The 17702-nt window shown below is 43.2% G+C and overlaps 1 protein-coding gene across 3 annotated transcripts in view; it reads right to left on the reverse strand.

The window, feature by feature from the left end:
* Positions 1-3418: 3418 nt before the first annotated feature.
* pcxb (pyruvate carboxylase b) overlaps positions 3419-17702 on the reverse strand; it is a 501867-nt gene continuing 487583 nt past the window's right edge. For all 3 annotated transcript variants that reach the window (XM_034164611.1, XM_034164610.1, XM_034164612.1), the window contains 6 exons: positions 16599-16778; positions 13019-13193; positions 12013-12086; positions 3856-3996; positions 3651-3752; positions 3419-3568 (listed from right to left, as the gene is read on the reverse strand). In XM_034164611.1, coding sequence (XP_034020502.1) covers positions 3419-3568; positions 3651-3752; positions 3856-3996; positions 12013-12086; positions 13019-13193; positions 16599-16778 — 822 coding nt within the window. The remainder of the gene's footprint in view (positions 3569-3650; positions 3753-3855; positions 3997-12012; positions 12087-13018; positions 13194-16598; positions 16779-17702) is intronic.

The raw sequence follows: 17702 nt of genomic DNA on the forward strand, positions 1-17702 counted from the left end.
AAATCCCCCGCAGCCTGATCCGTGGAAGGTTTCTGCTTAGTTGTTGTAATTTCAATGGAAAAACAGGTTAAGCACATAAATAAACAAACAAAGGTTGTCAGCACGTACATAAATTATCCACCACAGTAGCAGTGGTGGTTTGTTGTGACAAGTTTTGGCCAGACGTTTGTGACCCCTCTCCAGCAGGTGATTAACATCACTTTGAGCAGGTGCAAATCAATCAGTGCAATCACCTGCTAGAGAAGGGTTTGAGTGTGTGTCCAGGGAACCCTGGTGAAATAAAAAGGTGTCCTTGCACCAGTTGTTGACCATTTGAATTTTAAACTGTTAGTTTGAGGCACATTTCATGTTTGGAATTAGTTCCGTTCTTGAGTGCCCGCTTTGTATTTTGGTTAAACAAGTATTTTTCCACCACTGCTTCACACTGTTCCATTTTGTTGCACCTGGTGTGGACATTTCCCAACACTACTCCAAATGTTGCAATGTGTACGAAAAACCAAAAATGTATTATTTGAGCTTTTATTTCCTGTGCAAAGTTCCAAAACAGGAGGTTGTAATTGCTGCTCAGTAAATGGAAAAAAACATGTCCCTTAATCTCCAACGCACTGAGCAACATGCTGGCAAGATAATAAATGTCAGGAACTACCGTATTTGCGGGAGTGGCCACACTTGACTTGCGTGGAAATTTCAGATGATATTCATTCACTCACTCACTATCTACAGAGAGTATGATTTTTGGTGTCAGGCCTTCTCACAGACCACTTTTTGGGAGGACATATATGCATGCTTGAGGCAAATTAGCTGGGAATTAAAATGGCACATATTCCCCTGTCAGGTCCAAAAAGTGCCACTTTAATTATTTTCCAACAATGTCCTAATTAATTAACACAGAAGCTGTTTCAGAAATCTTCAGTGTTTTCGGTACTAGGCCACACACGTGCAGTGCAGTGCAATCAGTCCAAATTGGCTTTTTGGACCTGAATAACCTGATCTAAACAAGTTGCTAATGCTAAAAACCTATTTGGAAATCAGATTGTCCAAAACAACTGTTGGAGATGCAAAACACAGAAAATCTCTGGTTTTGGCAGTGAACACAATTGAAATGACCAAGTTAGCTGAGCATTTTGGTGCGACATGTTGACACATTTGCCCCCCCCCAAAACAAAAAGACAACAACAAACGCACAGTATCTTTTTGCAGGCGTCGATTATGCATGCAAGCAGTCTGGGCCAAATGGCACCCTGGAACTTTGTGATCTGAAACAAATCTGAAGTGCAGACTCCAAAATAAGGGTTTGTGTTTATTTATTTTTGTTTTTGTTTTTTGTTTGTGCTTTTTGCATGCACCTCTATGAAATTGAAAAAGAGTTATCAATTTTCATGAGGCATTAAAGCCGTCCAAAGGAATGGTGAAGCGCTGCTCACCACCGACTTGTTCTCAAAGTGGACCTGCTATGGCGGGAATGCAGACTTTGAGGGCAGAGCTGTAATCATCATGTTGAGCTACTTTGAAGTATGTTGGCGTGACAGCCATTTGAAGTGAACCGGTGTGCTCTGACCTAGCAGCCGACATTTTGGATGACTGCCATTTTTGTCCAATTCCAAATGAAGTTGTGTCATTGACAAATTTGGTCAAGATTAGCTCAAAATCTAAACTTTAGAATCCAAATGGCCTGTTGACGACTGTTTGTTTGTTGGCGCATCATGCATGGTGAGGTTACTACAACAACAACAAACCCAATGCAGAGGTTTGAGGGAAAATTCTAGGGGGCACTATTTCGCAATTTCACTGGCAAAATCAAATTTAATCTAGTTTTGAGCATGGCAAAGGGCCAAAATTTGGATTTTAAAAGTGACAACAGGGTCCCCCCCCCCCCCCCCCCCCCCTTCGGGCCAGAATTAACTGAACATCAAAGAAAACAGGCCCTGTGGCCAAAATAGTGAAGGAAATCAGACATAATGGAAAAACACTACCAAAGAAATGGACATGAATCCAAGATTTGTTAACAAATTGATAACACCGGCAAGATGTCGTAGTTTGAATTTCTAAAGTGAAAGCACATGAAAATGCTGCTGAAGAAGCAGCAGCAGCAGCACAACTGTGGTGAATCTTTTCTCTCTCTACGCAATTGAACACTGGGGGGTCTCTTGCACGTTGGACAGCGGCTGTGAGTGACAGAGATTTTGGTGTACAAACATAAAAGCTATGGCTACAGACAGCATAATCCTTCATGGCCGCTGGATTCCACAAGGTTTTCTGTGCTATAGGACCAATGTTGTTTCCACTTTATACATGCTTCCCTGGCATTAGACGGCACTGCTTAAATTTTCATTGTTACAGATGACCCCCCCCCCCAAGCTCCATAAAGCCTGAGATGACCTCCTGCTTTTAAACTCAGATAAAACTGAAGTTTATTGTACTTGGCCCCACAAATCTTTAGAAACATGGTCCTTACCCCCTCACTGTGAGAAATGTTGGCGTTGATCAGGATATGTCATTCAAAGCGCATATTAAACAAAATATGTAGGACTGCTTTTTTGCATTGACGCAATAGCTCGAAAATTGTTTCTTTCTCTTTTAGCTGTGTATGCAACCACTCTGCATTTAATCGTTAGTGATGGTTCTCCGCTCCCCTGCACAGCGTGTCTTTTTTGTTTTTCCTGCTTCTCTCCCTCAGCCCCAACCAGTCCCCAGCACAAGGCTGAGCCTGGTTCTTGCTGGAGGTTTCTTCCTGTTAAAAGGGAGTTTTTCCTTCCCACTGGCGCCAAGTGCTTGCGCCTCGGCAGTTTGTTGATTTGGTGCTATAAATAAAACTGATTTGAATTCATTCTCGGGGGTTTGACACTGAAAATGGTGTCCCAAATAGCACCAATACTGAAAACCTATTTTACACACACCGTCTAGGCCAGCTTGTTTCTTTGTTTTCTTTGGCTCTAAGGTGTGTGTGTGTGTGTATTATTAGATTTAAAAACCAAAGTCAACAATGACAGCGCCACATTTCCATTTAACTCACTCTGCATACTCGGGACACAAAAAGGACTTCATCTGCATCACACTCAAAGCACACAATGTTGCTGCTGCTGGGAGCAACTACGCTCGCCTGACACCTACTTTGGATCGGACATGAGCAAAAAAGCTGGCCTGTGTGGGACAACACACACACACACACACACACACACACACAACTTGTCAGTCCGGTTCAGCATTACAAACTGTCACGTGATTTGAGTGCACAACTTACCATCATCACTGCCACCTCCTTTCTTCTGTCACCAGCATTGCAAGAAATCAGCCAAAGTTTGTGCTTCCACTTTATTTAGAACTCTCCCATTAAGACCTTAATAATGCACAGACAACATGTGGAAAAAGAAGCACTTGAAAAAGTGCTGAGGGAGGCACAGGCGCAACTCGACTACCACTACTCCTCAATCTCCAAGATCAGGTCATCTCCCTCCAGAGAGGTGTCATTTGTGACATGGACGGCCTTGACGGTGCCACTGAGTGGACAATTGACCACAGTCTCCATCTTCATAGCAGACAGGACACACAGCGGCTGTCCCTTCTCCACCTGCAACAAAAATCAAGTTCCAGGTGCTGCTACATTGTCTCAATACTTTTTGTCTTGGGCAGACTACCAAAAGCAAACAGACCTTGTCACCAACTTGCACTTTGACCTCGAGCACTTTGCCAGGCATTGGCGCCCCCACTTGACCTTTAATGGATTTCTGTGCCTTTGGGTGGAACTTCATTTCCTGGACAAGACATGAAAATTATTTAGTTAATTTTATTCTGAAAACACTCAAGCTTCCACAGCAGATTTCAGGTTGCCCCCCCCCCCCCCCCCCCCCACAGTACCTTCATTGCAACGGTGTCTTTGACCAACACAGATCGCAGCTGTCCGTTGAGCTCAAAGAACACCTCTCTCTGGCCAGCCTGGTTTAGATCGCCCAGAGCCAAGGCCTTGATGTGGAGAATCTTACCCCTCTCCAGCTCCACCTGGGGGGGGACAATTCAAAGCAGTGCAGCTTCATGTGACGACGACAACAACCATCAATCACACATAAAATGACTGCTTGGACACAATTTTCACAACTAAGACACCATGACAGTTTGGAAGCGATCCCCCGAGATTGTCAGATATCTGATTGCTTTGGTGTCTGTCAAACACACATTTCTCCAAAGCATCTGCAAACTTTGAAATGGAGCCAACACACTGACAGATAACTTGATCCTGGTTTGGTTGTACTGACACTGTGATGGGCCCGACTCTCTCAGCAGGATCGTCAACTCTCACGTTCTCATGCAAGCAACAAAGGGCAACGTAAACATTTTAGGCCATTTCTGTTTGGGACACACACTGTGCTCACAAACTCATCAATGCCCAGTTCAGAAACAATTCCAGCAGAATTTCAACCTTGTTCTTTTTACATGACAAGAACAAACCACATCAATATATATATATATATATATATATATATATATATATATATATACAGGATTACATGTGTTTAGGCTCCACACTTCAGCTACTGACATGAAAGCATAATGTCCTGCTTAGCATTGTTGATGGCTACATTAGTGACAGCCAAACCAATAATAGGCCCTTTAGGAAGTCCGCTGTGCAGATTTGGCAACAAGAACAACAATTTGGCCCACTCCTGTGTAACTCCATCATATTGGCCAAACCAATTGATCTACATTTCCATAACAACTTCAGAATCACCCAATCAATCACATGTCTACAACTTTACTGACATTTGCCCCATGTTTGACATATAGCACTATTTCACTGTGCGCTCCAGTTACCTCAACAGCTTAACCAGCTATTTAGTTTTGACTGTTTCACGCATGCATGAGCTCATACTTGTTCGGGGATGTTTAGTATATAGCAAGTTATACTAAGATATCACAGCAGTAGAATGTACAATTCTGTTTAGCTTGCCACAGCCTCTCCTTGAAACTAATGCTTTGGAGAACTATTCACAACACTTCAGCCAAGCTGATGCTTCCACTGTGTGAAAGCCCCTAAATTGGAGAAGAGCTCTTGCAGCCTATATGGGATTGCTGCTCCACACACACACACACACACAACATAATGTGGCCACATTTACTTTTTCACATCCAAATGCAAAGGGGCCACTAACTACATTGAGCCTGCTCCAGAATTCCACATTAAACTTTTGATTTTCCTACTAGATTGGAGTTTTAATTGTCAACCCTCTGAGAAAATTAGGGCAACAATTTGGACATCCAAAACCCCATCACCACAATCGGCCAACTGGCCTCCTGACACATGAATGTTCCTACCGAGCTCACATTTTGAATCCTTGATGTCACTCATAATCCTACAACTTTCACTTATGAAGTTAGGATCTCATCACATGTCAGCTGGCAGCCATCTGGAATTTGGCAGCAAATACTTGAACATGTACCAAATTAGTCCCAGTAAGATGGAAACCGCACACACAACATACCAAAATAAATTGATCATACGCAATATACATACAAAGATTTAAGATTTAAGATATTGGTTGGATTTGGAGGGCTCTCTGTTGGGACTGTTTACACAGAGACTGCTACCGGCTGCTTTGGACTTGAACTAACAGTCTTTTTCAAGACTTTTTTACTTTTTTTGTTTTACTGTGCTCCAACGCCTAACGAAGACCTCTAACGGTCGAAACATCGCGACGGAGCACTTTTATCAGCTAACTTTTATTAGCGTTGGCAGGCTAACTAGCTTGCTAACGCTTTTGTTTTTATTTTTATTTTATTTTAGCACCGTTGTCGTGCGTTGCCTGTGCTGCTTCATGGCCTGTTTGGTGCCTTGATTGGGGCACTCCTTCTGCTGAATCACCTTTGGATTATTTGCACATTATTCACTTTGTGTGTTTTTGGGAATCCGCTAGCTTAGCGTAGCTACTAGCTCTTAGCCGATTTAGCATGGCGGCTTCTCCTGTCTCTCCCGCACTTTTCTGCTCTGGGTGTGAAATGTTTAGTTATTCCTCGGCCTCCTTTAGCAGTAACGCTACTTGTAATAAGTGCAGCTTATTCGTAGCTTTGGAGGCCAGGCTGGGCGAAGTGGAGGCTCGGCTCCGCACCGTGGAAAATTCGACAGCTAGCCAGGCCCCTGTAGTCCAAGGTAGCTTAGCCGCCGTTGGTGCCCCCCTGGCAGATCCCGGGCAGTCGGGAAAGCAGGCCGACTGGGTGACTGTGAGGAGGAAGCGTAGTCCTAAACGGAAGCCCCGTGTACACCGTCAACCCGTTCACATCTCTAACCGTTTTTCCCCACTCGACGACACACCCGCCGAGGATCAAACTCTGGTTATTGGCGACTCTGTTTTGAGAAATGTGAAGTTAGCGACACCAGCAACCATTGTCAATTGTCTTCCGGGGGCCAGAGCAGGCGACGTCGAAGGACATTTGACACTGCTGGCCAAGGCTAAGCGTAAATTTGGCAACATTGTAATTCACGTCGGCAGTAATGACACCCGGTTACACCAATCGGAGGTCACTAAAATTAACATTAAATCGGTGTGTAACTTTGCAAAAACAATGTCGGACTCTGTTGTTTTCTCTGGGCCCCTCCCCAATCGGACCGGGAGTGACATGTTTAGCCGCATGTTCTCCTTGAATTGCTGGCTGTCTGAGTGGTGTCCAAAAAATGAGGTGGGCTTCATAGATAATTGGCAAAGCTTCTGGGGAAAACCTGGTCTTGTTAGGAGAGACGGCATCCATCCCACTTTAGATGGAGCAGCTCTCATTTCTAGAAATCTGGCCAATTTTTGTTGGATCCTCCAAACTGTGACTGTCTAGCGTTGGGACCAGGAGGCAGAGCTGTGGTCTTATACACCTCTCTGCAGCTTCTCTCCCCCTGCCATCCCCGTAGAGACGGTGCCTGCTCCCAGACCACCAATAACTAGCAAAAATCTATTTAAGCATAAAAATTCAAAAAGAAAACATAATATAGCACCTTCAACTGCACCACAGACTAAAACAGTTAAATGTGGTCTGTTAAACATTAGGTCTCTCTCTTCTAAGTCCCTGTTGGTAAACGATATAATAAATTGATCAACGTATTGATTTATTCTGCCTAACAGAAACTTGGTTACAGCAGGATGAATATGTTAGTTTAAATGAGTCAACACCCCCGAGTCACACTAACTGTCAGAATGCTCGTAGCACGGGCCGGGGCGGCGGATTAGCAGCAATCTTCCATTCCAGCTTATTAATTAATCAAAAACCCAGACAGAGCTTTAATTCATTTGAAAGCTTGTCTCTTAGTCTTGTCCATCCAAATTGGAAGTCCCAAAAACCAGTTTTATTTGTTATTATCTATCGTCCACCTGGTCGTTACTGTGAGTTTCTCTGTGACTTTTCAGACCTTTTGTCTGACTTAGTGCTTAGCTCAGATAAGATAATTATAGTGGGCGATTTTAACATCCACACAGATGCTGAGAATGACAGCCTCAACACTGCATTTAATGTATTATTAGACTCTATTGGCTTTGCTCAAAAAGTAAATGAGTCCAGCCACCACTTTAATCATATCTTAGATCTTGTTCTGACTTATGGTATGGAAATAGAAGACTTAACAGTATTGCCTGAAAACTCCCTTCTGTCTGATAATTTTTTAATAACATTTACATTTACCCTGATGGACTACCCTGCAGTGGGGAATAAGTTTCATTACACTAGAAGTCTTTCAGAAAGCGCTGTAACTAGGTTTAAGGATATGATTCCTTCTTTATGTTCTCTAATGCCATATACCAACACAGAGCGGAGTAGCTACCTAAACTCTGTAAGGGAGCTAGAGTATCTCGTCAATAGTTTAACATCCTCATTGAAGACAACTTTGGATGCTGTAGCTCCTCTGAAAAAGAGAGCTTTAAATCAGAAGTGCCCGACTCCGTGGTATAACTCACAAACTCGTAGCTTAAAGCAGATAACCCGTACGTTGGAGAGGAAATGGCGTCTCACTAATTTAGAAGATCTTCACTTAGCCTGGAAAAAGAGTCTGTTGCTCTATAAGAAAGCCCTCCGTGAAGCTAGGACATCTTTCTACTCATCACTAATTGAAGAAAATAAGAACAACCCCAGGTTTCTTTTCAGCACTGTAGCCAGGCTGACAAAGAGTCAGAGCTCTATTGAGCTGAATATTCCATTAACTTTAACTAGTGATGACTTCATGACTTTCTTTGCTAACAAAATTTTGACTATTAGAGAAAAAATTACTCATAACCATCCCAAAGACGTATCGTTATCTTTGGCTGCTTTCAGTGATGCCGGTATTTGGTTAGACTCTTTCCTCTCCGATTGTTCTGCCTGAGTTATTTTCATTAGTTACTTCATCCAAACCATCAACATGCTTATTAGACCCCATTCCTTCCTGCCAGGCTGCTCAAGGAAGTCCTACCATTATTTAATGCTTCGATCTTAAATATGATCAATCTATCAGGCCTTTAAGGTGGCAGTAATTAAACCATTACTTAAAAAGCCATCACTTGACCCAGCTATCTTAGCTAATTATAGGCCAATCTCCAACCTTCCTTTTCTCTCAAAGATTCTTGAGAGGGTAGTTGTAAAACAGCTAACTGATCACCTGCAGAGGAATGGTCTATTTGAAGAGTTTCAGTCAGGTTTTAGAATTCATCATAGTACAGAAACAGCATTAGTGAAGGTTACAAATGATCTTCTTATGGCCTCGGACACTGGACTCATCTCTGTGCTTGTTCTGTTGGACCTCAGTGCTGCTTTTGATACTGTTGACCAGAAAATTTTATTACAGAGATTAGAGCATGCCATAGGTATTAAAGGCACTGCGCTGCGGTGGTTTGAATCATATTTGTCTAATAGATTACACAGTTTGTTCATGTAAATGGGGAATCGTCTTCACAGACTAAAGTTAATTATAGAGTTCCACAAGGTTCTGTGCTAGACGGTATTGCTTAAATTTTCATTGTTACGCAGATGATACCCAGCTTTATCTATCCATGAAGCCAGAGGACACGCACCAATTAGCTAAACTGCAGGATTGTCTTACAGACATAAAGACATGGATGACCTCTAATTTCCTGCTTTTAAACTCAGATAAAACTGAAGTTATTGTACTTGGCCCCACAAATCTTAGAAACATGGTGTCTAACCAGATCGTTACTCTGGATGGCATTTCCCTGACCTCTAGTAATACTGTGAGAAATCTTGGAGTTATTTTTGATCAGGATATGTCATTCAAAGCGCATATTAAACAAATATGTAGGACTGCCTTTTTGCATTTACGCAATATCTCTAAAATCAGAAAGGTCTTGTCTCAGAGTGATGCTGAAAAACTAATTCATGCATTTATTTCCTCTAGGCTGGACTATTGTAATTCATTATTATCAGGTTGTGCTAAAAGTTCCCTAAAAAGCCTTCAGTTGGTTCAGAATGCTGCAGCTAGAGTACTGACGGGGGACTAGAAAGAGAGAGCATATCTCACCCGTGTTGGCCTCTCTTCATTGGCTTCCTGTTAATTGTAGAATAGAATTTAAAATTCTTCTTCTTACTTATAAGGTTTTGAATAATCAGGTCCCATCTTATCTTAGGGACCTCGTAGTACCATATCACCCCAATAGAGCGCTTCGCTCTCAGACTGCGGGCTTACTTGTAGTTCCTAGGGTTTGTAAGAGTAGAATGGGAGGCAGAGCCTTCAGCTTTCAGGCTCCTCTCCTGTGGAACCAGCTCCCAATTCAGATCAGGGAGACAGACACCCTCTCTACCTTTAAGATTAGGCTTATAGTTAGGGCTGGATCGGGACCATCCCTTGGTTATGCTGCTTTAGACGTAGACTGTGGGGGGGGGTTCCCATGATGCACTGAGTATTTCTTTCTTTTTTTGCTCCGTATGCATCACTCTGCATTTAATCGTTAGCGATGGATCTCTGCCCCCCTTCTCGGCATGTCTTTTTCCTGGTTCTCTCCCTCAGCCCCAACCAGTCCCAGCAGAAGACTGCCCCCCCCCCCGAGCCTGGTTCTGCTGGAGGTTTCTTCCTGTTAAAAGGGAGTTTTTCCCTTCCCACTGTAGCCAAGTGCTTGCTCACAGGGGGTCGTTTTTGTATGGCCGCGCCTTGCACTATGGAGCGCCTTGGGGCAACTGTTTGTTGTGATTTGGCGCTATATAAGAAAAAAGTTGATTGATTGATTTACAATTCAAAGTAGCAGCCAAGGTGGAGAACCTAAAGTGTTTTATGATGGATGATGAGGTGGCAAAGTCCCCAATACACAGAAAGCACAGAGTTGAAATGTATAACTAACCCATTTAAGAAAATCAAATATACACGAGGCCATTGTGTACATAACTGAAAAAGAAACTCAAATGGTGCCTCCACAGTTGAATTGTTTCAGGATGGTTGCATGTCTGAATTGTCCTTTGAAAGTACTAAAAGGTGGTGCTACGACCGACAGGTTGTTCCAAGCTTTTAAGGCTAGGCACCCTACTACAATAACAAAGGGTTGTTCCAGTCTACATTGGGACCACATCTGACACTTTTGGACAATGACCCCCCCCAACAGCCTGCAAAAAGCACTAATAATGTGTGAAATGGTTCACTGTTTACAAGCATTTGATATGGCAACATGTGCTAACCAGCCACTGTTACTAGAATAGATTCTTTGTGCATCTTGAGATCCTTCTATTTTTGTTTTTAAATATATACTTGTGGTAATTTCATTGCATCATACCAACTAGCTTTGTGAAATGCTGCAACAACCTGTATGACAGCTATTTGAGCAGTCAGCCTCAACTCTGTTCCTCTTCTCCTCGGTTTTACAGAACACACACACACACACACACACACACACACACACACACACACACACACCACAGAAGCTGCTAGCAAATGATAATTTCTCCATCTTGGACAGACTTGGAGGTCCCTTCACCTTCAGGGACCTCTGCCCCCCCAACCACTAATAATTTTTCTTTCTTGCCTCTCACACACCTGTAGATGAGCCTGACAAAAGGAAAGATGATGGAGAAGAAAACAATCAAGCAGAGCTCCCTTTCTCATCTTCTTGTTGTTTTTGGACATTACAAAAAAGTACCTCTTTTTCTGGTGACCAAATGTTTTGCAATACACACTATATACACACAGCCTCACTCCAGTCAAAGTCCCAAAGTTGCCAACCCTGCCCTCCTCACACACAGCTGATAAAGGCCCCGTGCAGCAAATACCTGAATCACCAAATCCAGCACTAATTCTCCTTCAACATTGCTCTTTTGGGGGGGGAAACAAACCCCCCAAAAACAAACACAGGATTTCATATTGAAAAGTACACCACATTATTTGTCTGATCATAAAGATTCTAAAAAGGCAGACTTTGGACTATGACTGAATATTATGGGGTCCAAACCTTAAGGATAGTCACAAAGGTCAGTTTGAGTTTGTACAGGGGCTCCAATTTTACTAACAAGTGGTGCACACTGTTGATTGATTGAGCTACTTGGATTAATAAATGAAACAGTTCTGACTGTGTGGAATGGTTGGTCTCCATTTAATTCTTATAATGTTACCCCGTAATATGATAACTAAGCTTGATACATGATGCAAACAATTGCTATTAACTCAGCCAATAATTTGCATCACTTTTGAACAACACTGCAACTTTTGACCACTGTACAAAGCGAAACTGATCTTTGCCAGCCTAAAGGTTTGGACCCCCCCATAACTCTATACAATTCAGTCATAGCTAGTCCAAACTATACCTTTTTACAATCACACAAACAATGACTGGAGCATTTTTTACATTTTCACCCTATGTAGAGCCGCCTATTACAAATTCAAGTGGCCAGCCATTTTGTTTTCTTCTAAACAGTATCTATCTAAGGTGTAGTTTTGCTAAATGTGGTGCTTGTATCACACCATTTGCACAATTCCTCTGTAAATATTCTGTTATCTGCTGCACTACACACACCAGACCCATTGGACCTGACACCCATCAGTTTCCACTTCCAAACTACAAATACCACCAAATGTACCTCAAACTCCTCAGCTATCTTTGGCCCATCCAGGAACAGCCTGGTGTTGAGGCAGTCTACTGGTCCAAAGTTGCCTGCAAGACAAACAGATATCCACAGGTGGGAGCTTTTACAGTTTTGCAAGCCATGTTTCTGCCTGGTACAGGCTCTGACACCACGAGCTATTGTGCCATCAACGTAAAAATTGCACAGGCTGCTGCCGCCTTCTCCCAATCGCACCTCGTTCACTGCGCTAAGGTATAGATAATGTTTGCATGTGAATGTAGGCCCCGCGCTCAGAGACGGCAATGGCCAAACAATAGACTTCCCTCCAAATCCTATCTGTGTCTGTACTTTAAGGTGTCTTGTCTAATGCGCTAAAAGACCTGTCTGCCTGCTCATTTGTCAGCCGTTGCTGTCAATTTCCCCTTTTGTTGTCGGTCAAGTATTGGACTTGGCTAATCTGACACAAAAATGTGTTTCCGCCAAGGACACAATTAACAATACTTGGGACTACAGTAGACAGGCTGCTGCACACCAACACTATCAACACTTCCTCTCTATTCCAACAGTGCAGCTGTAGCACAACACTACATGACTCAATCGAGATAAAACCCCCAGTAACTATATTATCTATGAGAGAGAGAGAGAGAGAGAGAGAGAGAGAGAGAGAGAGAGAGGTTTACATAAACATTTATATTTCCACAAATCCTGATGACTTCACATGTGGTTTATACATACATTCCTTTGTGTATTGCATGAAGATGCACTTTGCCAGATCACCCTCGTCTTTCTGGCCATTCATGCAGCACTGTGTTAATAATGTCAAATACCAAACAGAAGTACTAAAAGTACTATTTCTTGATTAGGTGACACAATATTCATTCATGGCCCTAGTTGGTGAGCTACCATCCTGACACGCATACAGTACCGTCCAGATTTAGTTAGTTCTACTTCAACAGTTCAGTGGCAACTCACAGAAGCCTAACATATATGGACAGTACTAACTCATGGGTTTCAAACTCACTTGTAAACTCTTTGAACTCCTCAAACACTTTGGGGTACATTGCCGCAGACATCACTTCCTCCGGGCTGATGTCATCACCGTGAGCAGCTCGCAGCCCCTCCTCCAGAGCTTTGAAGTCCATTGGTGCTAGCGAGGCGCCGGGTCGGCCTTCGATACGAGGGAGAGACTTGAGGACCTGAACGCACAGAAACACACCGTGACTCACACAGCATGTCCTCCAGCCAAACAACACTAGGCTGCAACAGGTGCCAAAACTCACTTTTGCACTGGGAACAGCACCTACACACACACTCAGACTACAACATCAAAACAATGGCAACACACCCCATCACTGTCTGGTGGAAGAAACAGTACCTCTAAGCACTAAACCACATCAACCCACCACCTTTCTAATCACACCGAGATCCAAACTCCGCTCCTGTTTGGGGATGCACACAGACACGTGGGTCACACGAGCTCCTACATTGCTGCTGAACATCAGGCAGGTCCCATGTCCACAATCAACATTACACACACGCATAACAGTAGAAAGAATCGGTGTAGCCCAAACAACCATCGGATCTCAGTTATTTGGCCCCAACTAACTCTCATACACACACGATACAATCAGACAACATCCTTAAACAGACAGACAGTTGTCATTTACACTAACACAACTGCACGCCAATTTATCCATGTGGAACCAGATCATCCATCCAGACATTTAAATAAACAGGCATCTTGCACAAACTAATCCCACTCCAAATGTGCCGCATCTCACCACTATCTCCCACAAAACACAACACCTTTTCCGTGGGATTCATGTCGACAACCAGAAGGAGGCTCCTGCACAGCCACAGCCAGCCAGCCGTGCATATTGTACTCAGTTGGAAAATGCTACAGCCACTATGTTATTCTGACCAACATATGACATCGAGCTGCAATAGACTATGTAATTATTGCACTTAAATCCACGACGCACAGAGTTGGCCATCACCAATCGGCACAATCACTCCACAGTACTCTGACTTGTTTTCCGGACCTTGCGCTGAACACAATAGATTTAACAACTACACCTGAAACCTACTAACCGAGAGAAGTTTACCACCTTGTTTGGGGACACGTGCTCAACAAACTAAGCTGGACCAGACCCATTTTTCGCCGCGGCACTTCCACGACAATTAATTGACGAGTGCAGTTGCATGACAACAGTGTGTACCCACAAAATATGGTACAATGTGTTCTGTGACAAATTAGCATATGAGCACTGTGCAGTCGACAAAGACAAACACACAAACGCCGCATCAATGTCATAGACTGACTCGTCAATGCCAACACAGCCCCATAATACATACCCAACACAATGCCACACAAACTTCCGCTGAGACTAAACGGTAACCGCTTGCATAACAATCCACGGCAACCGACGTCCACACAGCTTAAGCTCAAGAAAACACAAAACTCTAAAAACTACACATAAAGTAATATACATACATCAAATCCAAATAAGCTGCAACATCATCTAAGGAGGAAGCCAATTACTCTTGATTTCTCACCCACATGCAGCTGAACGTGCGCTGTGACGGATCTGCACTTTATGCAACAACACACCGACACCGAGCTGACGTGAAGACAAAAACCCAAACTTTGCACTGTGTCACTGTGATCGCAGCTATACATCTGGAGGCTACATTTCTGCACAAACACAATGAATCTGTAGGATGTCAGCAGGGGTCGGCAAGAGTTCTTCATGTGTGCTGAGGATTTTCATCTAAACGCACAGCACAGGCCCATATGCCACAAAGTCCACAGGCGACTGAACGATACGGTGTAGTGTGTATTGGAACACACAGAATTGAAAAGAAGCCAACACGAATGAAAGACACCAACCTACGACATCAAAGCCAACACGGGATGTCCGTATAATTACAGTGTCCCGGGTGTCACATGACAAACACGCTAACACATATGTCATTACAACTGTTTTGTGTCCATCCACCGCAACCACAAACTGTCCGTCTGTACATCTTAGAAGTACTGAACACATTTCCATATGGCACATTTGTTGCAAGAACACTCTGCCACCTTTCTTCAATTACTCCAAATTCTCTAATGCTACTTTATTTGACATACAGTATACGACACGTCCACTAAAGTTAGTCACCCAACGTTGGTTGACTATTTCCACAACATAAGCAGCCTCACGAGTGCCGTCGCCAACAAACGCCTCCAATGCACAGGTTTGGTTCACTTCTCTCACACTTTCTGCCACCAGAGGAGGACCTCTCCGAGAACAAAAGCCCCTACACTCTCCAAACCGGAGGAAACGCTCTTTTTGGAGGAATATGAGCAATGTAGGAGTTCTCTAAAATGTTCCAAAGGAACAACACTGTCCCTAGCTGCCAAACGACAAGCTTGGCAGGACATCACAGTGTCCTTCTAATAGGCACCTGGACAAATCACCCAATGTGCAGGAGAAGTACCAAACTAACAGTCCTCACAATTCGGCACACAGTCAACTTGGTGTCACCGACAACCTGCTGAAACATCCCACAGGTGAAAAGGCCTACCAGGGCATCGTTCCTCCTCCTCCTTTGGTGGTTCATAGCTGGAGTTATCAAATATCCACAATGAAGAGCATCGGAGGGGTTTCTTTTGTATGTAGCAACCAACTAATTCAAATATAACACCAGCAACTGCCATGAATCCACAGAACGTCTCCTTTTTGTTCCGTTAACAGATGCTTTCCTAAGCCAATCCGCCAATGTCGGCTATTTGGAGGAGATCACAAATGCAAATCTCCCAGAGAAACATCAAACCCTGCTTTGCACAAGAGACAAAACAACAAGAAAACATAAACTGTCTACATTTTCACCATCCTCCTGGGAACGACTAAATTTAATACCAGCAATTTTGCTAGTTTAGCGTTACACAAAAATCATCCATTCTTGATCTTTCACCCTTCAGTCCACAGCTTTCATATGTTCAACTCCCACTTTGACATAGGTCACTTTTATACACACTGCCACCTTTTTCACAGCCGCTTAAAACAAAACACACTAAATCACACAAACTCATTATTTTACCACCACTTCTTACTGCACAAGTCAGAGGATAAATACATGAATATGTAACATTTCCAACTCTCAACATGCCTTGCATGTACACCGCCAGACAATTAATACAACACGGTACTCTCAGCCACCATGACGACTCAAATCAAGTTGTAGGCTGCTGTGACTGGAGCAACTGGACACAATGCTGTAAATACATGTACTTATTGATTTTATATTATTGCATCATTTCTATTCCATTGTGATTTCACACAAAGGAAACAGTAACAAAACGCTACACTTCTTCAAATATTAGAAGGCATGTCTGCATTTCTCCAATTATCAAACCTTGATGTGTTTTTATCCCTACTAACTCAATGATAGACAACATTACTGAGTAGTCTTTGATGAGTATGCAGACACTTAAGATACCATTATTTATGCAACCCTACAACTACAACTGTTACGTACGTTTCACACGAGTAACCGCTTCAACAAACTGCTTTCACTTGAGGATCGTCCGAGCGCAGCAGAGTGACGCCACGCACCTTTGATCTAAACGGCTCCGGGAATCCTCCGTGCGGAATGCCGACGTATCCCTGCAGGAACTCCACCACGGAAAGAGGGAAGGACAACTCGTCAGCTCTCTCTTCCGCCTCAGCTCTGGTCAGGCTGTTCTGCACCATGAACTGCGCCAGGTCGCCCACAATCTTAGAGGACGGCGTGACCTGAGACGTACAGAGAGCGAGACAACCGCAGAGCTTCATTCATTCGGTTCATTTATGATATTACAGACAAACAATGACATAATAAAGACATGGTTCAAGCCCAAACATTCAGGAAAAACGTCACTAAACAAACAATTTGTTGTTAATTTAAACAGCATCAGTGTACTACCATGTGCACACAAACAACTCAGCACTGTACCTGTGGTACAAGTACCACCAACTGTCAATCATAGTCAATACATAAACACATAATTACATCACTGTTGTGGAAATATGATGTTACTTTCTACCTTCAAACACTTCTTCTTTCTTACTACCTCATCCTCAAACGGCATCTTCGTTCACAGAGAAAAGCGGGTGGTCATGAAATTAAAATGAGACACAAACAAACGCTTCTGCCGGCCTCTTTAATCACATCATTTGACAGCCAGAAACTCAACAGCATTAATTCACTTGATTAAAAGACAACACAGAGACGCAGACAGAAGACACAATTCATACACACATTAATAATGGCATATGATTATGGAAATATCATTCCTTATTACTGTCCCAGTAACGGCGACAGAACATAAACACATTAGGCTTTACATACGTGTCTCAAAACCCAGCCCGTGTTCATGACTGACATCTGTCAGTAAGCAAACATACTTCCATACTTTCGCATTTGAAATACCCAGAAAACTGGCAACACTGTTGAATATCCATGTGGCACCTGTCTGGATTATGAGACACTTGTGACGTCTACTAAGAGCTTGACTTCTATTTGGCAATTATGTCACCAACCACGCCGTACACATGTAGTGGTATAACTGTACATGTACATACTTCACATTTTATCCCGTGCCTCAACAACCTAATTAAACTAATCACAAGGACGCACAGCAGCCTCAAGACCCACCGCTTGAGGACATCGCCCAAAAA

Source organism: Thalassophryne amazonica, chromosome 23 (genome assembly GCF_902500255.1).
Source record: "Thalassophryne amazonica chromosome 23, fThaAma1.1, whole genome shotgun sequence".
NCBI lineage: Eukaryota > Metazoa > Chordata > Actinopteri > Batrachoidiformes > Batrachoididae > Thalassophryne > Thalassophryne amazonica.